Source organism: Canis aureus, chromosome 13 (genome assembly GCF_053574225.1).
Source record: "Canis aureus isolate CA01 chromosome 13, VMU_Caureus_v.1.0, whole genome shotgun sequence".
Taxonomy (NCBI): Eukaryota; Metazoa; Chordata; class Mammalia; order Carnivora; family Canidae; genus Canis; species Canis aureus.
Genome location: NC_135623.1, coordinates 42,134,004 through 42,160,635, shown reverse-complemented (window position 1 = coordinate 42,160,635; position 26,632 = coordinate 42,134,004). Strand labels below are relative to the sequence as shown.

At 36.7% G+C, this 26,632-nt stretch overlaps 1 protein-coding gene and 2 long non-coding RNA genes across 7 annotated transcripts in view; 1 reads left to right on the top strand and 2 right to left on the bottom strand.

Annotated features, from left to right (window-relative positions):
• Nucleotides 1–17,224, top strand: part of NTN4 (netrin 4) — a 124,431-nt gene extending 107,207 nt beyond the window's left edge. For 2 of the 3 annotated variants that reach the window (XM_077845889.1, XM_077845888.1), the window contains exons 8-10: nucleotides 5,677–5,745; nucleotides 8,777–8,947; nucleotides 14,319–17,224. In XM_077845889.1, the coding sequence (XP_077702015.1) occupies nucleotides 5,677–5,745; nucleotides 8,777–8,947; nucleotides 14,319–14,455 (377 nt within the window). In that variant the 3' untranslated portion in view covers nucleotides 14,456–17,224. The remainder of the gene's footprint in view (nucleotides 1–5,676; nucleotides 5,746–8,776; nucleotides 8,948–14,318) is intronic. The other variant, XM_077845890.1, reaches the window with a different exon arrangement.
• LOC144282355 (uncharacterized) overlaps nucleotides 1–26,202 on the bottom strand; it is a 51,040-nt gene extending 24,838 nt beyond the window's left edge. The window contains exons 1-2 of the long non-coding RNA XR_013350773.1: nucleotides 25,054–26,202; nucleotides 9,139–9,170 (exon numbers count right to left, since the gene is read on the bottom strand). This is a non-coding gene — a long non-coding RNA (uncharacterized LOC144282355). The remainder of the gene's footprint in view (nucleotides 1–9,138; nucleotides 9,171–25,053) is intronic.
• The window catches only part of LOC144282353 (uncharacterized), a 179,181-nt gene that overhangs the window by 102,819 nt on the left and 49,730 nt on the right, over nucleotides 1–26,632 (bottom strand). The window lies entirely within an intron of this gene.

Genomic DNA, 26,632 nt, shown 5'->3' with positions numbered 1-26,632 from the left:
ATGCTTTCTTGGCCCGTCAGATCTCTTTTTCTGTGTATTCCCAGTTTGTCATTTTCTCACTAATTATAATTTCTTATAAATTCCTTCCTCTATCCAACAAATATTTATTGAATACCCGTAACATATGCCGGTACTATAAATATAGTAATAGAACAGAACAGATAAAAAGCCCAGCCTCCAAGGAGCTTACATTCTTGTGGAGGAAGACAATTAGTGGATAAATAAAATATTTAGTATCATGTTGCCTAATATTATAGAGAAATAAAGTAGGGAGGGAGATAATAAGTGGTCAGCAGGGGCATACTTTTAAATAGAGTGATCAAGGAAAGTCCTGTAAAAGGTGATGTATGAGGAAAAAAAAAACTGAAAAAGGTAAGAGAGTAAGCATACAGATAAAAGAAGAAGGAGAGTTTAGGTATAAGATGCAGCAAGTGCAAAAGCCCTGAGGTCAGCAAGGAGACAAGAGCAACTGGGGCCAAATAAGAAACCACAATTTTAATACATTTTCATGCAGAACTTATGGACTCCTCAAGAATCAACCCAAATTTGAGAAACACTAGTATTTGCAATTCTGTATCATGTATTTTTTCACTTAATAATCTTTTTTTTTAAGATTTTATTTACTTGTTCTTGAGAGACAGAGAGAGGCAGAGACATAAGCAGAGGGAGAAGCAGACTCCCCACAAGAAGCCGGATGCGGGACTCGATCCCAGATCCCAGGATCAGGACCTGAGCCAAAGGCAGACAACCACTGAACCGTCCAGACGTCCCTCACTTAACATAATCTTATGATCATTCTCCTAATGGTTTCATTTTAGTTCACTACAGGAAAGAAGGTGGGAAAGATAAAGGAATGCAAAGTAGCCATATTTATCTCTTTTATCACTTCAAAAAGAAAAAATCTTTCCCATTATTAATTTTTTGCCTCAATGCTAAATAGTCTGAATTCTATAGTTTTAACTTTAACCACTTGTGGGAGTTTTATTTTTCTAACACAATGATTTTCATAATTATTCAACTTTGCCTGCTAAGCCAAATCTGTAAAAAATCAAGTATGTAGGACCATAGGACATTCATTAAGCCAATCATGTTACTAGGGAGCTGGTGACACATCAATTAAGCACATAATGTGCTGGCAATCGGAATCACTCCAGACTCACACCCACAACAGCTGTTAGGTCTGTGATACCCCCTAGAGAGTCTCCGAAATTCATCTGGAGGAGCCCCAGATTGAGGAAGCCATTGTTCAGTTTCCTGCTAAATGGCAATAGTGCCATTGGGTATAGAATACTGCCGTGCTTGTGGCACCTTTTTAAAGCAAAAAAGGTGATAATCAGTTTTATAAGCACCATAGCTCATCCTCAAATATATGTGCCTACCTACCTATTTACCTACCATAAGTTTCCAAAACTAGAAGCATAATGCACTATACCAATAAGATACCCTTAATTTCTACCACTTATGAGATGGAGAACATTAGATGTAAAATTCACCTCCTGTGCACAAATTTGGCTTTAAATAGTACCATAGAACTTGTAGACAAAACTGGCTTCAAATAGTTCCATAGAATTTGTACAAGAAAACTGGTTTTAACCAGTACTGCAGAACTGTAAACAGTGTTCTAATAACCCAATATTAACTAATTAGATTTTTCTCCCCTTCCAGATTTCCTTTAAGAAAACACATCTGAGGGCAGCCCGGGTGGCTCAGCGGTTAGCACCGCCTGCAGCCCCGGGCGTGATCCTGTAGATCCAGGATCAAGTCCCACATCAGCCTCCCTGCAGGGAGCCTGCTTCTCCCTCTGCCTGGGTCTCTGCCTCTCTCTCTCTCTGTGTCTTTCATGAATAAATAAATAAAACTAGGGGCAGCCCGGATGGCTCAGTGGTTTAGTGCTGCCTTCAGCCCAGGGTATTACCCTGGAGACCCGGGATCGAGTCCCGCGTCAGGCTTCCTGCATGGAGCCTGTTTCTCCCTCTGTCTTTCATGAATAGATAAATAAAATCTTTAAATAAATAAATAAATAAATAAATGAAACAAAAAAATTTAAAAAAAAAGAAAACACATCTGAGTTAAAGCCTGATCAACAAAGATTCATTCAAAAACAAATTTTAAGGATGCCTAGGTGGCTCAGGTGGTTAAGCATCAGACCCTTGGTTTCAGCTCAGGTCCTGATCTCAAGACTGTGAAACTGAGTGCCACAACACTGTGCTGCATGCAGTCTACTTATCCCACTCCCTCCCCCACTGCCCCTCCCTGCCCCTCTCTCTCTCAAATAAATAAATGAAATCTTTTTTAAAAAAATTATTACAATAGTAATCTATTAAAAAAAACAATTTTAATGTATGATTTCTTAACATATGAAAAGGAAGTGTTGGAAAGCAACCACAGAAAGATCTTCAAATAACAGAACTTTGTATGTTCTTGTTGGCTGAAGGACTACAAAGGAGAACGTAAGTTGAGTAATAATATATGCCATTTGGAGTTCCAAATGAGAGTTTTTAGCACAGTAGTTACTGTACTCTCCTGCCTTGGTGGAATTATCAAAGGCTGCAGGCTATCTATTTAGGTTACTCCAGTTTCTGAATGAGTAACCCTCTCTGCTGTGTTTAGATTATATGCAATATTATTTAACAGATCACAACAGCTCATTTTAAGCACTTTAGATTTCTCATTCCTACTACCTAATTCCACTGTGATTTTCCACTTGCACATGTCATTCTCTAGTTTCTAGAGCAGCTTTAGTTAGAGCCAATGTGTCACTATTTGCCACATCACCATGTCTACCCAACCTCGTCTCACCAGAATCATACCCTCATTTCCACGTGGATGTTCTGTCAGCAACTCTGATTCTTTATATTCTCCTCATTCTAGACCTTTGCTGTTTTTGCCTAACCAGATCTATTTCCCCTTTATTCTTGCTATTTCTGAAGTAGCACAACCCAGTTTTACTCTGGGGAGCCATCCTTCTCCCTCCCCCCCCCATTTAATATAGTCTTGGCCAGGCCAATCAGATGTGCTCGCCCCAGAATTTAAGTCTTGAGCCAAAAGTGACAAAGTCTGAAAATGGTCACAGTTCATGATTTCAATGGCAAATGCATGAGAGGGACTGCACGACAGTTCCTGCCATCTAGATCTCTGCTGCTCTCCCGATTCTTGTCTTTTCTGAGTCCTGGTTCTTCAGCTTTTTCTCCTCTCTGCAAGCTACTGCATGCATATCCTTTCAACAATTAAGTTAAACCTCTGATTGCTACCAAAAAACAAAAACAAAAACAAAAACAAAATACTCAAATTATACACTCCTGAAATGCTCTCCTCCTAACTTGCCTATTTTGTTAGTAATACTTCAATCTCCTCTCACCTTGGCAGAAAACTTCAAGTTCATTCTTAGGCTTCCTCTTCCAATCCATTGACAAGATCTCTAGACCCTAACTCTGCAGCCTCCCTTAATAGTTCTTCCTTTCTAGACCTACAATCACCTCTTCAGTTCAGACCCATATTTCATCTGACTTAGAGACACAGGACAGTGGAAAGATCAGGGGTTTCAGATTCTCCCAGACCCAGGCTAAAAATCTGGCTAGTTACACTGCCTTGGACAAGCTGATTAACTTCTCTGAGCCTTTATTTTTTCATTTGTAAATAATGCCTATCTCATAAGGTTACTGTAGGGCAGCCCGGGTGGCTCAGCAGTTTAGCGCCGCCTTTAGCCCAGGGTGTGATCCTGGAGACCCAGGATGGAGTCCCATGTCGGGCTCCCTGTATGGAGCCTGCTTCTCCCTCTGCCTGTGTCTCTCCTCTCTCTCTCTGTGTGTCTCTCATGAATAAATAAATAAAATCTTAAAAAAGAAAAAGAAAATACTCTGCTGTCATAAGGTTATTATAAATATTAAGATCATATGGATAAAGTTCCTTATATAGTTTATGGCTTATAGTTGGCACTCAATTCAGTTACTGTTGCTATCATCAATTTCATCAGCTTCTAATTGGTCCCTACTTCCATATTCCAATACTTCTGATACGGTAATGCCAGGTTAATATTTATAGATAGATAGATAGTTTTAATTCATGTAACTTCTTTAATCTGATAAGTTTTGAAAACTCCCCTTTATCAATGAGCAAAACGGGTTAAGGGGAGCAGGAGATACAGGCTTCCAGTTATGAAATGATAAGTCGTGAGAATAAAGACACAGCATAAGGAATATGGTCAATGGTATTGTAATAGCACTGCATGGTGACAGTTGGTAGCTACACTTGTGGTGAATGTAGCATAACATATAGACTTATTGAATCACTGTGTTGTACACCTGAAACTAATGTAACATTGTGTGTGGACTATACTCAAATTTTTTAAAAAATATCTTTTCTCTGACAAATTAAATTCAGGCCCTAATTGTGTATCAGTCAAGCTCCTCCATGATGCATCTACTATTCACAACTCAATCTGTACTCAGGAAAAAGAGAACCACTGACTCTTCCACGAACACACTCTGCCCTCTCCCTTACATTTCTTCCTTGCTCTTTTATCTCTGTATTCTTGTCCTTGTTAAATTTCTATGTTAGATCTTAGACAAGTAAATGAGTATAAAACACTTAAAATAGTGCGGGGCACATTTTAATGTGCTCCTTGGTAAATGTTACCTACTTTTATGCCATTCAATGCCTATGAAATGTAATGTGTGAGGGCAGAAAGGGAAGGATGAAATATCTGTTAAGTAAGAATGGAAATCCTATTCCTAATGGGTTCTGGGACTATAAAGATAAATAAGACATAACCATTGTCCTCAAGGTTCACAGTTTAGAGAGGAAGCAGATAAATGAATGAGAATGCTATATAAAAACTATATACAAAGGCATTTTTAAAGTCTTCTACAGAGCCTGGCAAATGTATCACACACAATAACTGTAATACATAATTTAAGCTGTTGGGAGTAAACATCCTACATATTCTTCAGAGTCCATTTCAAATCCATCTTCAGGCATGAAGATCCTTTTCCCATCTTCCCAAACATGCAGCTCTCCCCCCCAAGTATGTTATACCTATCTTAGAATGCTTATTGCTGTTTGTACGCTTGCTTTACTCACGTTACTGAGCTGTAAGTCTCCAGGCAAGAATTGCATATTGCTTTATATACCCCTGTGTATATAGCATCATGTCCTACACATAATAGGTGCTCAATAAATACTGTTAAATTGGATGGCATTACCTTCAAAGGACTGCTTGATTATTTTACTACATTTGACTTTTGCCATGGTGGACATTAATTGTAAAAAGACAATTGTCTTTTCTATAGCTTACCCATTCAGTTGTTCATTTCTCTGAATGGACTCTTAATACTGGACTATATCTATCATAACATAAGTTAAAAGTATTAAAATATATCAGTTTCCACCTTTCTACATTCTTTTAAATCAATACTGTATTGAATGATAACTAACTCTGTTCAGAAAGTGACACTACTTTGTTTGAATGACTTTTTAAAGTTTATTAGTATTTATGGATTATGTTGTATGAATCACTCAAGCCTTAAAAAGTTATACTACCTGACATCTGAAACTAATAAAACAGTGTATTTAATTATACTTCAATTTAAAAAAATGAGTTATGCTACATGGATTTACTTGCTGTTTTTTTTCTTTGTTTCTAAATAACTAACACTATTTTTCATTTACTTTATGCAGGTAAATGTGAATGTAAAGAACAGGTATTAGGAAACTCCAAAGCATTCTGTGGAATGAAATATTCATATGGTAAGTTCAAAATCCTTGAATGCTTCTAAGAATCTATTCAAACCAAGTATAAGGAATTTTTGAGGAAATGGGAGGCTTAGTCTATGACATTCTTTTTTTTTTTTGAAGATTTTATTTATTTATTCATGAGAGAGAGAGAGAGAGGCAGAGACACAGGCAGAGGGAGAAGCAGACTCTATGCAGGGAGCCTGATGTGGGATTTGATCCCAGGTCTCCAGGATCAGGCCCTGGGCGGAAGGCGGTGCTAAACCGCTGAGCCACCCAGGCTGCCCTATGACATTCTTAATATATCAAAGCATTGGTCTTCTATAATAATTCCTAATAAAGATGGCACTGAATGTCCTGGCCAGGGCAGGAGACTGGCTGAGCAAAAGCAAGGCCATCCTACTATAAGGAAAAGAGGCAAATAACAAAAAGAAAAAAAAAACATGACATAATCCTTTCTTATGGATGCTTCTTGTCTTAGTAATCTAAAAAGGAAGTCTCTAGTCACTAAAATGATCCCTGTGCCAGTTTCCTGTAATAATACCAGTTTCGAGTAATAATCTGTGCCAGTTAACATGTAATAATACTAAGCAGAAATCATTTTAAACACTATTTCACAGTGCTTAAGAGCTTGAGCTTTGGATTCAGACCTACATGGGTTTGATTTCTGGTCAAATGCATGGGTAACTTAACCTCTCCAGACTTCATCTGTAAAATAAGGATGATATTGTAAAATGATATTTTAGAAAAGCACACAGCACATTACCTAGCACATACTATATGCTCAGTAACTGGTAGAGAGGAGGAGGAGGATATATATTTGGGGAGCACTTAGAATAGCTATCCATCCAAGTCTCTTCCCTGCCCTCTCTGATATTCTAGACTCCTGTTCCTTTCAAATACCAGGAAAATATAAACAAAGGAAAATGTCACTGCCCTAAGTAAAGACATTACTATCTTCAAATTCTAAATGGCTTTATATTTACTATTAAAGCAAATTAGATGCCTTATCTTGCCAAGACATTCTTGACTAGTATCTAAGGCTTTTTATTGTTCTATAATTCATACTGACCAAAATATGCATTACAACGAAGAGAAAATTTTAAGTCCTGATTTCTGAAACCAGTGTTTCGGTTCTTGATAACACTGTATTTAATCTCATAAACTATCTTAAAAAGTAAATGTTAAAAAACTTATAAATCTTATCTAAAATTACATACATATTTCCGTCCTTTTACCTGACAATTTGGCTAAATAATAGAAGAAAACTTTTCAAATGTATAGTGCTCAATAAAGAAAAGTACTTCAGAGAAAAATGGTATTTACTATCAAAAACAAAAAATTTAGTCCAAAGATAGCCAGTTTAGTGGAAATAACAACTGGTTGTCAATATTACATATATTTGGTAGCTCTCTAAATTTACAAACTACTTCACTGGCATCTTTTAATACAACTGTATTATTTTCTGCTTAAGAAAACTCGAATGCTCTTAATGATGTAATGAAATACCTTGTTTTTATTAGGTGTAATACACCTACAGACTTGGAAAAAGGTTTCCACTCCCCCACTCTCTATTAATGGGAGGGGGATGTGATTGATTTGTTTTTTCCTTTAGCAAATATTTATTAAGCTCTAATAGTGAATAGATGAGGTTCCTGTTCTCTTTGAGCATACAGTCTAATAGAAAAATAATAGTGAACATTTGTTGAACATTAGCTATGAGCAAGGCACTATGCTATGCACCCTTCCTGCATTTATCTTATTGGGATTCCAGCCCAAACTCTACCTCTAACTTACTGGTCATGCAAATTTGGAAAGTTCGTTTAACTTCTTAAAACTTGTTTCCTCAAACTTAAAACAAGATGAACTCTTAAGACCCATTAAAAGTCTAAGATTTGGTGATTCTATAAAGACTGCTGACAATCATATTCTCAGAAATTGGGACCAGCCAATATAGGGTTCCCTCATTATACAGAATTTTCCATCAAGATATAGATGACCACATGAGAACTCTTTGAGTAATATAGAACACTACTTCCAGTGTTCCTTATTTGTTGTTGTTGTTGTTTTCCTTTTTTTTTTCCCAGTGTTCTTTGGGTCTACTTTCTTCCCCACCCTGTTTCATAGATGGAAGAGCATAGCATAATAGAATCATGAGTTATAGAGAACACTGAAGCTCTGCCATCATTTGGAAGGACAGCCATCCTAACCCCAGTCAACTTTCATTTTACAACCAGGGAAGATTAAATAATCAATACTTAAATATTTAATCTCTTTAGAATGTATGAAATGTATTCTGGCAGTAACATTTGGTTTGTTCTTTGTCCTAATTTTATAAACAGTGAGCCACAGAGTAAAATATAGTCAGAATCTAAATAAAAACCAGTATAACAATTCTACTGCCTATACATCTTCTTTCTATTTGGATTTGATAGCTAAATGTATTTAAGATTATGTTTGCAGGGCAGCCCAGGTGGCTCAGCGGTTTGGTGCCACTTTTAGCCCAGAGCCTGATCCTGGAAACCGGGGATCAAGTCCCACGTCGGGCTCCTGTGGAGACTGCTTCTTCCTTTGCCTGTTCTCTCTGCCTCTCTCTCTCTCTCTCTCTGTGTCTCTCACGAATAAATGAATAAAATCTTTAAAAAAAAAAAAGATTATGTTTGCAGTAGGCAAATGGCTGATATTCTTTTAGCTTAATGATATGGGAAACAGTGGTTGAAAATGTCTAAGAAGGAAGAGTATAGTTAATATAGGTAAATAAGGTGAAACCAATGCAAAAGTTAGTGAGCCTAATGATTTTTTTTAAATTCCAGTATAGTTAACATACAGTTTTATATTAGTTTCAGGTGTAATATACAGCGATTCAATAATTCTAGATATTACTCAGTGCTCATCAAGTACCTAATGATTTTTAAAGCAAATTTCCACATTTCCATCATTAATTAACTTTTCCATTATACTCTGAAATACATATTTAAGTTATTCCAAATCCAAAAGGTACTATGAAATTCTATGCATTTTGACTTTTGGAATTGTGCTGTTACAGTACTAAAAATAAAGATTTTATCAGCTCACGACAAAGGATCCCATGCTGAGGTCAATGTGAAGATAAAAAAAGTCTTAAAATCTACCAAATTGAAAATTTTACGAGGAAAAAGAACATTGTATCCAGAATCATGGACTAACAGAGGCTGCACTTGTCCAATCCTCAATCCTGGTAAGCTTTATTAGACTTGTCTAGCTTAATAACTACTTTGTCTATGCTGATTTGCTCCTTGTATTAACATTCTCAAACCACAACTGAAACAAACTCACCGAGATGAGCACTGGGTGTTATTCTGTATGTTGGTAAATTGAACACCAATAAAAAATAAATTTATTATTAAAAAAAAAAAGAAACAAACTCACCAAGAGTATCTCTTCTTTTCACCATCTGAATTCTGGGAAAAATCCAAATAGAATTCTTTGAGCTGACATCAAAAAATTATTTCTCTTCCACACATTTTATAAAAGTAAAATATTTTTAAATCCAGCAATATAATATTTTCTGTTCTAAAAGAGAAGTCTCAGCTTGGTTCCAGGTGCCAGTAGTATAGAAAACACTTTCATAAATTTAGTTGCCACTAACAATTCATCTGAAAGCTAGGTCCTATTGCAGTGCCCTGGGTAGGATTTACAATCCCAAAGGAAATTCAAATGCAAAATTCCATCTGTACAAATAATATTGAATTTATTTTTACAATTGCATGAGAAGCATCTGTGTCTCCTGGATAGAAAACAGCTCTAATTCTCATCATTTTGTTTTTCATTAAATGATCATTCTGGTTTCAAATTAGAAACAGCAGAAATTAAAAACAGCAGGAATTAAGGGAAATTTGCATCTTAAAATGTAATTACCATGGTAGAACCAAGCAAGTAAGCGTGGGATTCTTACCTTTACACTCTATAAGTGCACTTTCATACTGTGTCATAGGCTCCTTATTTCTCTGTCTCCATTAAATTTGAGAATGGGTTTTAGATTTTTGATCATAGCATTTCTAGTACCTACCATTAAATGATAACATGATATCCAGATTAAGTTCTATTAAGACAAGTATCTTTTTAAAAATCTTCTGTATTTCTCACTTTGTGTAGTTACCATCTGTGTCTTTATGGCACTGCTAAAACAGGTGCATAATTTATGTTCTGGATCTAATTCCTTTCAAATAAAAGCCCAGGAAACCCCAGTTATGTTCCATAAGAAGTCACTGTAGTATCTGATTAATAACTGAGAGAAATAGATAACTGAGTGACAGAGAAAAAGAGAAACTATCAATGAAATATTCCCCCCAACCTAAACAACCTAAAATATAATATAAAACTCTTGACTTTTTGTCTGTTGACTAATCTCTTCCATCCTTTTATACCCCTTTAGTATTTTACATAAATTCATTTAAATTTTCATAAGGAAAAGGAAACAAAGACATTTTCAATAATAAACAAATATGTTTCCAAAGAACAAATGAAGTAATCAGAATCTGAGATTTTGAATACAGGAAATGAAGAGTCATTAATTTAGGTTCTATTTCCCAGTAATCTGTGTGTAGAGGCTCTTCCTGCAAGCACTTTCTACTATCTTGGCAAAAGAATAAATAATCTGTCCAGTTTTTTAGTAAAACATTAAAAAGAAAAAGCTTTGAGCATCTGAGCCACCCTCCAGGAAGTGAACTATACTTCCTCATCAGGTTTCTGCCAGAGTCAAAGAATCAACTGAGTTCATCACAATTGAAAACATAAGTGCAATTATTCAAAGAATTCTTAAAAACATGTTTACTTGCTTTGAAGAAAAGACTGGAACCTGCCAAAGCAAAACCAGACACTCTTTCATTTCACTTTGTTTTTCCATTTTTTACAAGTTCAGTAACTAAGGCCAAAGAAAGCTGATAAGAAAATTCGGAAACCTGAAACGCCAACTAGCTTCCTCTGCTACTTTTTTTGAAAAGGAACAATCTAATTGGCAACCCTGCAAATTCATTCATTCCTACATTCATATATACACTTACTCATTCATCAATAATTTGGGATATCAACACTAGCAATAAAGTATGTTTTTTATGAGAACAAAATAAACTTTGTGCCCTCAAACGTATCAAAGTAGATGTCAAAAGCATAAAAATAGGAAAGTAAAAAGTAAATGCTAGTAAGTGATACAACAGATAACATTGTTTTCTATGCTAATTTTTTACATGATGCTGCTCCATAATTTGTGGATTTATTCAGTATCATTTTTATTAGTTTAATGTATATTCATACTTTAATGGAAAACTCCTATAGTATTTCCTCTCTTTATAGTTTCAAAGTAAATTCATTTAAAATACTAGACTTAGTGGAGCACACGGGTGGCTCAGTGGTTGAGCATCTGCCTTTGGCTAAGGTCCTGATCTTGGGGTCCTGGGATCAAGTCCTGCATCAGGCTCCCTATGGGGAGCTCGCTTCTCCCTCTACCTATGTCTTTGCCTCTCTGAATCTCTCATGAATAAATATATAAAATCTTTAAATAAAATAAAATCCTAGATTTAGCAATGAAGTTTCCTAAAAATTATTTATTGTATTTTTACACAAGGATTTTATTACTTAAAGTATGATACAAACAATATCAAGACCATTATATTTTAATTAGCCCATTAATTAAATACTGGGATTCTTTTCATACAGATGCCAAGGTTACTCTTTAAATAATGTAAATACCTTATAATCCATCTTAACATTTGTGCTTTCCAGTGCTTAAAATCTCTACCATTATTTTCCCTTTATTTTCTCTCTCTCTCATTTTTTTTTATGAAAACACCATCATAGATATTTTTAAGTTTAGGGCTGATTTCTTTTAATAATATTTTAAATAACCCTCTCCTTATAGAATGTATACATGTGTACATTATAAAAATTTAGAGGAAAAGTTAAAGTTTCACATTTCTTACCTCCAGAGATCCTCTCTGTTAACAGCTTAGTGCAAATCCTGCAAGGTCTTTGTGTGTACATATATTGTATTTTTTCACCAAAATAAAATCATAGTATGCTCCATTCTACAACCTACTTTATTCAGTTAGTGATCATTGCCTTCAATTATAGTTTCTTTTCACACGTTCTAATACTCAGACGATATTCCAATTTCCTAACTAGCCCAAAACTGTGCGTTAGAACTGGTTTGTCCTTGTCAGTGTTTAATCCAGGATAACACATTGTATCTGGTTTTAAAGTCTCTCAAGTATCTTTTATTCAAGCACAGTTCCTTTTTTAATTGTTGTTGAAGAAATTATTAGTGTTGAAGAATCCAGGCCAAATGTCCTGTAGATTATCTTACCTTCTATAGTTGTCTTATTGGTTCCTGTGGTGTCATTTAGCTTGTCCCTCTACCTCCTATGTTTCTTGTAATCTCTAAAGAAAAGCTTGATAGATCCAAGACAAACATTTTGACTAGAATCCATTAGAGATATTGCTGGGTATGGACTTCATGTTAAATCCTATCAGAACACACATAGGACCTGGATAACCCACCATCGGAGTTGCTAAACTTGACCGTTGGTTAGATGATAACAGTCTGATCTCTCCATTGGGCAGTTTTGTTTTCCCTTTAGAGATTAGAAAGTAATAAGTGTGGTATAACTTCATCATGATACAAATATTCAGTTTCCCACTAACCATTGACTTAATGATGTTACCACCAACTAGCAATCCTTCCTGAATCAATAATTTCATTGGAGCTTGAGAAAAGATGTTTTTCTGATTCCCTTCATTTACTAGTTGACATTCTTCTGTAAAGGGATTTTCTCTTTCAAGCTGGGCTATAGGTTACTGTTAACCTATAGCTGCTATTCACAGTTCCTATTGTAAAGACAGGATAAGTGCTAAATTCTTTCCCTATAACTCCCAAAGTACTCATTTTTCAAAGTAAGTAAGGTTTTAACAGCTACCTCAAAAGATGATAAATTAGTTTTTCTCTGAATTTCTTTTTTTGAGTATCATTTTGAAATTACAGGTTTTTGTTGATTCAGTATGTTTCAATAGATAGCAATTATTATGTTCCTTGTTGCTCAAATTATCACAACTTTAACAAGTTGTAGCCTTTTCTTCCTAGCTCCCATGTCCTTTTACAGTGATCCCCATTAGTCTTTGAGAGCTTCCATGCTTTTTAGCACAATAAGATATCCCATGCTACTCTGTATTTTCCTGCCCTGAACCTGTAATAGCATTTCTGCAAGAAGCCTTGTTTTGTTTTTAGTGAGATCTGTTTAATTTGAGACCACAGTATGTCCATTATAGGTGTTCATTGCTACTGGGAGGCCTTCTAAAAAAATACATATATATATATATGTTTTATTTTATATATTTTATTAATATATATTAATTTTTATATTTACATACAAAGCCATGAGTTTAAATTGGTATTTTCAGTTTAATATTAACATCTAGTATTGTCTCTTAAGTTTTAAAGTATATGTCTCTTTATCTTGGAAAGTTTTCTTTTATAAATGTAATTACTTATTTGCTCTGTCCTATAATGTTAAAGAAAATTGTTTCAAAACACCAATATTGATATTTTTAATAATAAATTTATTTTTTATTGGTGTTCAATTTGCCAACATACAGAATAACACTCAGTGCTCATCCCATCAAGTGCCCCCGTCAGTGCCCATCACCCATTCACCTCCACACCCCTGCCCTCCTCCCCTTCCACCACCCCTAGTTCGTTTCCCATTATGCTGAGTGAAATAAGTCAATCGGAGAAGGACAAACATTATATGGCCTCATTCATTTGGAGACAGAACATGAAGACCAATATTGATATTATTACAAACATCTACTGAAGGAGATTAACATACTTCATTTTTTTGTTGTTGTCTAGATAATGAGATTGTATTTTCATTTTTCTGTACATTAGCCAAAAATTTTTATTTGAAGCCCAAATAATTTTGAATTACAAATATCTGGTGAAGTCTCATCTTTTTCTTTAAATATGACAAACAAATGTCTATATTCCAAAAATACATGGACTTTCTATAGGAAATATGTATTACTTTATATAAGTCATAAGTCTCTTCCAATATGTTTTCCCAAATAGTTGTTTCACTTTTATGAAATCCTCCTTAATATACACTACCATACATAGTGAGACTCCAAAAAATACTAATTTATGGCAGTATGCTAAGTACCCACAGAATCCTCACTTCTTTATCATGGAGGGTAGTACAGTATAAAGTAAAAGTTCTACAGCCAGACAGACCTGAGCTTAAATCCAAGTGCTGCTATTCACTGGGAGACACTAAACAAGCTTTGTAATCTTGCAAGGCCTTAGTTTCCTTATTTGTAAAACCAGAAGAAAAAAAAAACCTACTTCCTAGGGTTATTTTCAAGATTAAATGAAATAATACACACAAACCATTTAACATAGAGTAAATGCTTAATCAGTGCCAGCTGTCATTGCCTGTGACTCCCTATTTCAACTATGAATATATAAAACCATGAACTGTGCATATGAAACCACTGAGGTCACATCTACTCCCTTCAACAAATTATGATACTGTGTAGCCCCTAACTTTGTTCTCTTTTAGGTTTGGAATACCTTGTGGCAGGACATGAAGATGTAAGAACAGGCAAACTAGTCGTGAATATGAAAAGTTTTGTCCAGCACTGGAAACCATCCCTTGGAAGAAAAGTCATGGATATTTTAAAAAGAGAGTGCAAGTAGCAATATAGGTATATAGCACATAATGGCACTTCTCTATGTATGAAACACAAACTTAATGGAAAGGAGACCTCAAAAATGAAACTGAAATTTTTTAAGTGCCAAAATATACAGAAATATTCCAATTCAGGGGCCTTGTCTAATCCGTCTTTTGGGGGGCCATGTTTAAATACAGTTTGTGTCATAAAGACAAATGAGAAATCCTATGCTGATACCTACTTTCTATGGGACTGATTCTGTAATTCATAACTATTAAGAGTATTTTTAATAGCAGTATGATATTTAGCAGTAATCCATTAAGAGCAGTACATCTAACTCCTTCCAGCTTCAGATATGTTACTTATATTTGTGCTACTTAAAGTAATTAAGGAGATTTTAAGGACTCCCCAACCCAACTATCAAAAAAGGTTTCTCTTAAAAAAGAGCCTTCCTTTGTGTGATGTGTGTGAACTTTGGTCTGTGGGGTGTTAAATGGAACCTCTCCACATGTATATAGTATTTCCTTGTATAAAGCACTTTACTACCTACCACTTGTGTTGTGAAAGTTTGAAGACTGTTGTTGGCGGAAAGAAAAATAAAGGGCGTGTATAAACACCTACTGAAACAGAAGCACTGCCACTATGTGTGGACAAAAGGAAGTTGTATGGTTTTAGCTCTGAACATTTGGAAAAAACCTAAAAGGAGAACATGTTTGCATATGAAGTCTCAGCTTCAGGGTAGAAGTTAGATTCCACAGATACCAGCCATGATGAAAATATTTTTTAAAAACTAAACAAGATGAGACTTTAATTTAAGAAGAAGAAATCATAAGTGTAGAAATGCTTGAAGAGGAAATGGACTTTAAATTTTTAAAAGCTCATTTATTTGCAATGCACTTGTATACACTGCAAAAATTATTGTAGACACGGAATTTATTTTTGTGTTTAGTATTTAAACCTGAATGAAACAGTTTCTTCCTTATCTTTATTAACAGTATATGGCCATTATATTTACTCATTTTTTTGACACAATGTATGTGATAGTTCACCAAACTACAGTTTCCATTATTATTCATCTTCTGTACCCATGCATAAACACAATACATACAGTTTCTTCCGTACTTGAATATACAAAACATAAACCACAGTGCCATAAAATTAACTTCACATACAGAACATAGTTTTTTTCCTGAGGTCCTGTGGACTTGCAATATATATATATGTTAATTTTTATATTTCATATATGTAATAAAGGAATATGATTTCCCGATTTTTGTCTCATTTCCTGATCAACTTTTTTAATGATGCTAAAGATTACTTTATCTTAATGAGGGAACTCAAAACTAATTCCCTAGGAAAATCAAAGAAGGGCCTGGTACTTATACTCTTTTACTCTGAGGTATGGCGATAGAGTGGAAGCTAATTGAGATGGGTTTAGTTACTATAGTCTTTGTACATGAACTTTTATCAGATGCATTTTTATACTACATTTACTTTTTAAAAAGCAATGGAAGCTCATTGTTGAAAATACAGAAAACTGGGTGCCTGGATGGCACAGTTGGTTAGGCACCTGACTCTTGGTTTTGGCCATGTCATGATCTCAGGGTCATGAGATCAAGCCCCATGGTGGGCTCCATGCTTAGAATGGAGTCTACTTGAGATTATCTCTCTTTCTCCTTCTGCCCCTCTTGCTCATGCTCACTCTCTCTAAAGTAAATAAATAAATCTTTAAAAAAAAAAAAAAAGGAAACCAAAAAACCATATCAGAAAAAAAAAAGAACCCTACATTTAAACCATCCTGCAATGACAGCTGTTAGCATTTTAGTATCTAGGCTGCTAGCCTGCTTTCTACACATGTACATACCTTTTATAGAATTTGAATTATACTATACATATTCTCATGAAATCTGCTTTTTTTTTTTTTTTTGAAATCTGCTTTTATTACCTGTGGCATGTCTTATCTTTTCCTATCTTATCCTGGTAAGTGGAATGCCATCTAGTGGGGCATCATTTACAAACAATTATCAAACATGTCAGCAAGTATATCACATCAAGAAAAATATTTTAAATACATCCAATATAGAATTTTGCTTAAGTTTCAGAATTGCCAAGGAGTCTTGGCTGGCAATACATTTCAGTTTATTTAAATAATTGATTACCCATTAAGAAGAATACAAATAATGTCTATTTTTTAAGAGTACAAAAATGTACATAATATATTAAGATTAAAAAAAAAATTGCACGGTCTCCTTGCAAGGAGCCTGCTTTTCCCTTTGCCTGTGTCTCTGCCTGTCTCTATGTCTCTCATGAATAAATAAATAAAATATTTTTTAAAAAAGGGACTCCTGGGTGGCTCAGCGGTTGTGTCTGCCTTCAGCTCAGGGCATGATCCCAGGGTCCAGGATCGAGTCCCTCATCAGGCTCCCTGCATGGAGCCTGCTTCTCCCTCTTCCTGTGTCTCTGCCTCTCTCTGTGTGTCTCTCAAGAATAAATAAATAAAATCTTTTTTAAAAATAGCAGAATACATATAGTCATAGCATCCACCCTAAAACACATTTATAATATATACAGTGTTCTAAAAGGCCTGAAAGATAAATAGATTATAGCAGTATTTACCCCTGTAAGGGAAAGAAGAGAGATTTTCACTTTTTATTTTGCATATATCTATAGTGCTTGACATTCTTTTATTGATCATGTACTACTTCTGTAATTTATTTTTTTAACAATTCAAAAATGTAATCAATTGTTTGTAAGGTTTGTTCAAGCAAAGTTATAATTAAAAGTTTAATTTTAACTAGTTTGTCAAATTATTGAGCCCCTTTATGTCTTCTCATTCCTTTTTAACTAGAATCTTTTTCCTTAGGTGCTCTTTCAAAACTTTTTTCTGGTAACATTGAAAAAAAAATCATTGTTATAACTGTTTCTTAGTATCTTCGTTCTTGGGGCACCTGGGTGGCTAGGTGGTTGAGTGTCTGCCTTTGGTTCAGGTTGTGATCCCAGGGTCCTGAGATCAAGTCCTGCATCAGGCTCCCCGGTAGGGAGCCTGCTTCTCCCTCTGCCTATGTCTCTGCCTCTCATGAATAAATAAATAAAATCTTTAAATATATATATATATATATATATCTTCATTCTTAAATCCCCTGCAGCTCTCAACTGCAGTTTTAATTCCTTATGAGCATCATTTGGCTTCCAAAATAGAAAAAAAAAAAAAAAAAAAGAAAGAAAGAAATGCTATGTTCCCCACCTGTTAAAGTGTCAGCAAGCTACTCATGGCTCCATTCCCATTCCATCATTCCATCATTCTGCCATAGTTCCTATCTATACTTTCTCTTCCTTGGCAGCTTTCAAAATAATCATCACAGGACCAAGGCAACAGAGTCATATAAAACTTCCTTCTGTGGCTTTACCTTTTTCAAGAACTACTAGGGAAGTCTCTGCCCCATGAGCATTACTCCCTGTACCACTGGGCTTTATTAGTCAGACGATTAGTCCACATACCTATCTGTATGATTTGCCTGAGGTCAAATCAGTCTATGCCCTCTCATTACATCACTTTCCCCATAGGGGACGTTACTAATATTTAGAATGTGATGCAATGGAAATTCTCAATAATAGGATAATCTTTTAATAGTGTCCACCAAATGAAGTCAAATCTGTGGGGATGTGACCATGAGTCCAAAAAGCAGTGTCCTTCTGGCTACGTTAAACAGAGAGCTAGGCTTGTTATGGGTAAACATAGTTCTTTGGGATACTTTGGGTTCTTGCAGAACAAATCCTTTGCTAAAGGATCAGAGACTTATCAACTCTGAAGGGTGGGAAAATTGGAAAGAATTTTCAAGTATTTGAAAATTCCTTGTGCAGGCTGTCCTGTAGCCACTCCCCTGGAATGCCTGAGAACAAGGAGCATGAGTACCGCCTGGGTATTGAGGAGTTTTGTCAGAGGCCCCAGGATTGAACTGCTTTTGTGTTCATTGTTTCAGTGATAAGCAGTCCCTTAACCTAACTTTATCAAAGAGCCAAAGTTACTCATGACTTATTTCCCACAGTTTGGAAGGAAAATATGAACAACTTCAATTTTGCAAAGGAGATTGATATGATAAAAATGGAATAGAAGTAAAGGGGTGTGTCTTGCATGACTGATGTTATTTTCAGTCTCTCAGAGAATGATTTGTCTGAAAATACTTTTTGAAATATGATGCCCTTTTCTTTGCTTTCTTACACTTTTGCCAAAGGGATTTAAAAATTCCTCTACTTACCATTACTGGTTATGTACGAGACCTACAATATTTTAAGTGACAAATTCCCAGATTTACTATCAGTTCACATATGCTGAATATCAACAACAACAACAACAACAACAACAACAAAGCAGAATGTTAATCACGAGAAAGAAAGATGCACTGGGCCAAATAGATATTTCCAGAATTGAGATGTGCATGCTGTAAAGGGAGAGTTTTAGTACATGCTGAATACATCTCTGTTTTCATAATATGTAGTTACAGGTGAATTAGCAATGAATTAATTTATAAATCCAGAAATATCTGAGATTTACTAGAAATCATAGTGCACTTCACTGAATAAAGATGTGAACAGCAACCAGGCAGGGATTTCACTTCCCAGAAAGAAAAATAACTACTGTGTAAATTCACACAGTACAAGCAAATTGGTCTGCCCAGAAACTCCCTGCACACCTCCTCTGTCAGGATATTTCAAACTTAGTGAGTAAAAAATACCAAAGATAATAACACTAACAGCAATTGATAATTGAGAGTTTACTTCAAGGTAGGTATTTTCTACGTGCTTTTCTAAGTATTATTCCCATTTGTTCCTCCTAGGCACCCCTGAAATGTATGCCATTATTATCTCTATAATAAGGAAACCGAGGCAGAGGGAGAGTAAATCGTCCAAGGACACTCAGCTTATAATTGTGAAGCCTGGATTTGAACCTAAGAATTCCACTTCCCAGAGTTCATATTTCCACCACTCAAAAGGGATTCTGGCCTTTAGAAAGGAATGCATGGGAGGTGATGCCAAGTGCACCATTTTCCTCATCGGCTGTGTCTTTTAGGTCGTAGTTGAAGGAAGAACACTGAAAGTCAGCATTTCTCGCAGATCTCCTCCTCCATACTCCACCTTATAATGTATCCCATTTACCAAACCCTGCAATTACATAATATTCTACTGACTTTCTCATTTTTACATTGCCATTGGGTAATAGTGTTTACCATAATCTATAGCAAGATAAACTAGTAAGAATCCGTTTTTTACCTTCACTGTTATCCTTTTGGTTTGGCACTCTGAGATCTATTTTAGGCATAGGCCTGCTTGTGTATTTATCGATACCAACTCTGAATAAGCTGCTATGAAATTCAACAGCATTCCAAATAAATTCTCTCAGCTCTGACTTTAGCTGTGTAGAGTAATTCTGCTTATAAGGTGAAGGAGAAGACATTACACAAGAGAAAGACAAAAAAAAAAAAAACAGGAAAAAATGGAGAACGTAGGCACTTCGTCAACCAAGGAGAGAGAGCAAGGGGCAGGAAAAAGGGGTAAAGATATAAGATAATAGGGGCATGTTGTGGGCTTATTGGTAGAGCATGTGACTCTTGATCTTAGGGTTGTGGGTTCAAGTCCCAAGCTGGGTGTAGAGATTACTTATAATAAAATATTTTTAATGTATTAAAATACATTTAAATATAAAGGAAAGCAACAGCTGGTATAGAACCCAGGTGGGGGATGCCTGGGTGGCTTAGGGGTTAAGCACATCTGCCTTCAGCCCAGGACGTGATCCTGGAGTCCTGGGATCGAGTCCCACATCGGGCTCCCTGCATGGAGTCCACTTCTCCCTCTGCCTGTGTCTCTGCCTCTCTCTTTCTGTGTCTCTCATGAATAAATAAAATATTTTTTAATAAAAAATAATAAATCAGGTGGTCTGTTCTAGTAACAATATGCAAAATATTTCAAAGTAGAACATACTCAGCTAACCAATTCTTCAATTGTGAGATACTATGGTTTATGCAAGATAGTTCTGAATATTTATTATGAAATTTTTCCATCCAAGTTTCTTGCTGTTAGTTATGTTTGAGGAGACAGAAAAGCAAAAGGTAATAAAGCAACAGAGAAACCTTAGGTAACTATAATTGGGAAATTAGGAAACCAATTGGTTTTACCATATACTGAAACAGAATTTTAAATTTACTTTACTTTTACAAAGTAAATAGTCCATAAAATATTTAATGTCAGTAAGCATTGTCTAGGAGTCTTTTTCAATATACATACTCATCATAATAATAGTTAGCACTTTTGCCCTTAGTAGGTGCCAGGTGCTATGCTTAACTTCACAGGACTTTTCAGACCTCACTCAATAACCTTGCAAAGTCGCTATTCTAATGAGGAAACTGAGAACTAGAGGATTAAATAGCTTGTCTGAGGCCATAAAGTGAGTAAGCAGCCAAGCTAGCTAGCATTTGAACCTTAATTAGCCACCTCTAGGAATGCCTGGGTGGCTCAGCAGTTGAGCGTCTGCCTTCAGTTCAGAGCATGATCCCGCGATCCTGGGATCAAGTCCCACGTTGGGCTCCCTGCACGGAGCCTGCTTCTCCCTCTGCCTGTGTCTCTGCCTCTCTCTGTGTGTGTCTCTCATGAATAAATAAATAAAATCTTTGAAAAAAAAATTAGCCACCTTATGATCTACTAATGCCTCTTAACTGGTGATTCTCGGATAGTGTTCATAAAAATCAGCAGACATGTTTGTTAGAGGGTAGAATCCCAGGCCCCTACCTCAGAACATCTGTTTCAGAAGGTCTGGTGAGGACCAGGAATGGACAATTTAGCAATACCAGAAACATCACTCCAGACACTTTTACAGAATAGTCTGAATAAAGTCATAGAATTTATCATTAATTCTGTTTCTCCAAATGTATCTCCCTCTGGTCATAAGTCTACTTGGCCTTCATCACAATGTTATGAATAAAAGAATCATTAGTCTTGTTATAGTTACCCAAGACTAAGATGGTAGAAAAGGGGAATTGAAAGGAGATCCCTCCAGCTATTATGTACCCTACTTCCTAACCTGGCCTTAAACAGAATTGTGAAATATCTAAATGTGTCTTTGATATCTTAGCTCTTCAGTCTAGTTTGGGGAATCTCCTCCCCAAGGCTTATTGGCTTCGCACTGCTCTAGTCTACAAGAAGATCCTACACAAGACTCTAATTCCCAATTTCCTTCAGCCTTAAATAGTATATTGATTTAAGATACTACCCTTGACCAAGAGGCTGAGAGATTCAGAAGATAAAATCATTCTAATGAGATACTTTCCCATTTTCCCACTTTCCTCTTTCTCCCTAACACAATGCTTTATTGACCCAGATAAACCATGCGTGTCTGCAGAAAATTTTTAATGGGTGATTCTTATCATGGGAATTTCAGGCACTGATGGCAGGCGAGTGAAAGAGTTATTTTTGGTCAGATGTGCCTTTCAATGCCTCATAAATCAGGCTGCTTAGGCAGCCTCCTAATTTCTACTTAGGCAGTGCTAGTCCTGCTGACACACTCAATTTTACCCTAGTCAGAGGCTAAAGAAGTAAGGAGAAAGGTGAAAAAGCAGTGACATTGAGAAAGGAAAACAGAGGGGACCACCTAACTTGCCCTCTCTCAGAAATGAGGATTCAACCACAAATAAAATAATAAACCACGCAGACTTCACATTTTTCTTTCCCATTCTTGTAAACAAGAAATAAAAACCAGGGACTATCCTTTGATAGGTATGGAGAGAAAAATCAAGGAAATCCATCACAGCAAATTTCTACTCCTTAACCTCAGAAACACTCACATTACGTACACATACGCACTCCAACCTCTGACGCATGGAGACTTGTCCAGCAGTGACCTTCAGCAACCTAGAGAGCTTTTTATAACATTTGAGAATGCACAACTGGATATTTTTATCAGCATGTGCTCTGGCTTTGATAAATGTTACGCTAAGCAGTTTGAAGCAAAAACACAAACAATGAATACATTTTTTTAATGCAGTAGCTACAAGAACACTTAATTAGCATCCTCCAGAGTTGTGCAGGTTTTACCAAATGTCTCTGTAAAGAAGACCAAGTTTAGAAAAGATAGCTCCAAGTTTTAACTTGTCCCCAAATGTTATCTAGTAAGATTAGGCAAAAGGTATTTGAGAAGTGATGTTTAGGGCAGCCCCGGTGGCGCAGGGGTTTGGCGCTGCCTGCAGCCTGGGGTGTGATCCTGGAGACCGGGGATTGAGTCCCACGTCGGGCTCCCTGTGTGGAGCCTGCTTCTCCCTCTGCCTGTGTCTCTGCCTCTCAGTCTCTCTCTCTCTCTGAATAAAATAAATAAATCTTAAAAAAAAAAAAAAAAGGTAGAGAAGTGATGTTTAAAGCCTCATTTTGGCTGGAGTTGATTTGCAAGATTCTCATTCAATATCTTTATGTGTTTTCCTTTTTTTAAACAGAAAATAAAATAACACATGTCTAAAAAACAATAAATGCCCTACAACATGAAGAGTTCTTTTTTTTTTTTTTTTTAAGATTTTATTTATTCAGGGATGCCTGGGTTGCTCAGCAGTTGAGCGTCTGCCTTTGGCTCAGGGTGTGATCCTGGAGTCCCAGGATTGAGTCCCACATCGGGCTCCCTGCATGGAGCCTGCTTCTCCTCCCTCTGCCTGTGTCTCTGCCTCTCTTTCTGTGTCTCTCATGAATAAACAAATAAAATCTTTTAAAGATTCATTCTCTCATTCATTCATGAGAGACACACATACACACACACACACAGAGAGAGAGAGAGAGAGAGGCCTGGGGATATAGCAGTGAACACAACAAAATCCTTACTCTCATAGAGCTCACATTCTAATGGGGGACGACCTCCAGAAGATAGCTGTAATATTCCCTGATTTCTATCCATGTTCTACAGCACTCACTGCCCTAAATGATTTAAGAGAAATAGTCTTTTTCCATCACTAAGGGTCACAGACCCCTCATCCTGATTGAATTCAACACTGTTTTCCCCCCAGATGAACTGAAAGCAATACATGACTAAATTCTTCCAAGTGAAAACCTGTTATAATTGGATAATGACCACAAAGCAGGCGGTTCTGTGGGGTTTTTTTTTTTTTTTTTTTTTTTTTTAGTTATACTAAGTGCCTCAAGGGAAGTAGCAGAATTCTTCTACCCGCCACCCATTATGGAGCTGACAAGGTCCTGCTCTGTGCCATACTTCTTAATTTTCCTGTTGGCTTTAAAGATTTATAACAGCTCTAACACCTATTGTGTGAGAAACACAGGGATCCCTCAGTGCCCAAACCATGGTGCACTGGCCAACTTTGCTCCCCAGAAGCCTGCTGGGGACTCATCTACTGGAACCAGGGCAGCTTGGGAAGATTCACTTGCTTCTGTGAGAAATAACAGTGACCATAATAGAAAAAGAAATTCTAGGCATTCTTTCAAACCGTTGGGAAGTTCCAGCACATTCCAGTTGCAAAAGAATTCAAGTCCCTCCACTCCCGTCAAAACTCCATCACCATTCTTGTGTGCTTTGTACATTTTCTAGACCAAGGCCTAGTAATTATTTTTTAAGACTTTTTATTTATTTGAGAGAGAGAGAGAGAGAGCATGAGGGAGGGGACAAAGGGAGAGGAAAGAAAGGGAGGAGCAGACTCCTCGCTGAGCAGGGAGCCTGATGCGGGGCTCAATCCCAGGACCCCAAGATCATAACCTGAGTGGAAAGCAGCCACTTAACCAACTGAGCTAGCCAGGCACCCCCAAGACCTAGTAATTAACTACAAATTCTTTCCCTGCCCCCCCCTTTTTTTTAATCATGAACCACAAGGTGATTCTATAGGTGAATCTGGGATTTGGCAATTATCCTTAGGCTTTGATAATCCTCAAGCAATGACAGATTTCAGATGTTTGAAGATTCTCAATATAAAGCATTGCTATTCCAGAGTACTGTGCCAATCATTTGTGATCTGGAAATTTTGCAAAATATTTTATTCCTTAAGCTTTAGAAATCCATATCCATGATGACTTACAACTGTTATTGGATAAGTCTTTACTCTTTTCAAGTTCCAGAAAGCCAAATGTTCTCGTGGTTTGTTTGTTTTTTTCTAGGCCCAAAGGATTCCCAACATCACTCCTCTTTTAATCCTCTGTAAATTTCATTCTCATCTGTGATTCTATTTAGAAGACATCTTACTTATTACTTACCTCCTAACTCTTTTTTTGCCTTTTTCTTCCTCTACAAAGTAAAGAAGAAAAATAAGCAGAAAAACAGAAGAAGTTGATCCAACTACTCTTAAGGCGAAGGAAAGAAAATCTCTCATCATTAAGAAGTATTCCTGAGGAACTTCAACTGGTACAAATTTGGCTACTGCTACTAGGAGTCAAAAACACTGACCTTGGGGTGCCTGGGTGGCTCAGTTGGTTAAGCATCTGCCTTTGGCTCAGGTCATGATCTCAGGGTCCTAGAATCAAGCCCCGCAGCAGGCTCCCTGCTCAGTGGAGAGTCTGCTTCTCCATCTCTCCCTCTGAGTACCCCTGCTTGTGCTCTCTCTCTCTGTCTCTGTCAAATGAATAAATAAAATCTTAAAAAAAAAAAATACTGACCTTGCGCAGCCCCCGTGGTGCAGCGGTTTAGTGCCGCCTGCGGCCTGGGGTGTGATCCTGGAGACCCGGAATTGAGTCCCACGTTGGGCTCCCTGCATGGAGCCTGCTTCTCCCTCTGCCTGTGTCTCTGCCTCTCTCTCTCTCTCTCTCTCTCTCTCTGTGTGTGTGTGTCTCTATGAATAGATAAATAAAATCTTAAAAAAAAATACAGACCTAGATAACACGGCAGAATTATTATACCCTGCAAGAGAAAGCATTACATTACTGTGCCACAGATTCAGTATTTATTTCCTTCAATACAGAATGCACATACCCTCATTCCAATAATTGAGGGGTGGAAGAGGGAGAAGACTAATACAATTCAAACACTAGCAAACAGAAGTCAGGTGGGAAAACAATACTGACAAGCAATAGTGTGTCACCCCGGGAGAAGTGCTATGAATGAACTAAAAATAAGCAGTGCTGAAAAGCCTTGAATGAGAGATTGTGGAAAGCATTACAGAGATGATGGCTTTAAATGGATCTATCAGCATCCGCTCAGCTTTTGAATTTCACTAGGCAGAGGAGACAAACTCTACACTGTGGTTTTATAACAACTATGATGACTCAGATGCCCAGACTCCCCTGAAATCCAAATACCACAGTCACTGAGATCTGCTTCATATGCATTATCTTCACAACAACTTGATGCTAACCTCTGAGGCAGGTGCCATTATTATTCCCATTTTAACCTAGGAGGGAAAGGGACCCCAAGTAGACAAGTAGGCTGCTGTAATCCACATGGTAAGTGAGCAAGTGAGAGTACAAGCCCAGGTCTAAGCCCCAGACTCTGTGCTCTAGGTCATCATACTATAGCACTCCTTCCTTAATATGTTCCTTTTCAGTCCACAGAGGTGGCCAACTGCTCTGGCTCCCCCTGCATCTCTGACTTCTCTCTGGTTCTCTGGGTTAGTTGATGAAAAGACTCAGGGATTGAGTCCTGAGACAACAACTGGGTAACTCTTCCTAATGCTAAGCTCCACCACCGATAGGAGCTTCAGCACCTCTATTCTCATCTCCCAGCTAAGACAAAGAAATGATGACAGCTCTATAATCTTTTTTAAAAAGTCACTGTGTAAGAAATGTTGTCCTTATGGCTCCATTACCTAAAAGTATACCTTATAGAACAGGCACTGGTGATACTCTGATTACCTGAAAGGATACATCTTATTGAAAAGAAAACCAAACATCGTGGGTAGCCATGATAGTGGCTATGCCTCTAGACTGCCACCTTAGAAAGAGGGAAAGTGGGGCACCTGGCTGGCTCAGTCGATTGAGTGCATCTGACTCTTGATTTTGGCTCAGGTCATGATGTCCTCGCTCAGCAGGAGAGTCTGCTGAAGATTCTGTGTCTCCCTCTGCCCCTTCCCCACTCACACACCCATGCACACTCACCCTCTTTCTCTAAATAAATAAAGAAAATCTTTTTTTAAAAAAGGAAGGAAAGTAATGGTTCACAATAATATATTTGCTCATTTTCACATTTTTTAATCTGTTCTCTTTTATTAGATTATACAAGCTTTTTGAGGTCAAGAATCAC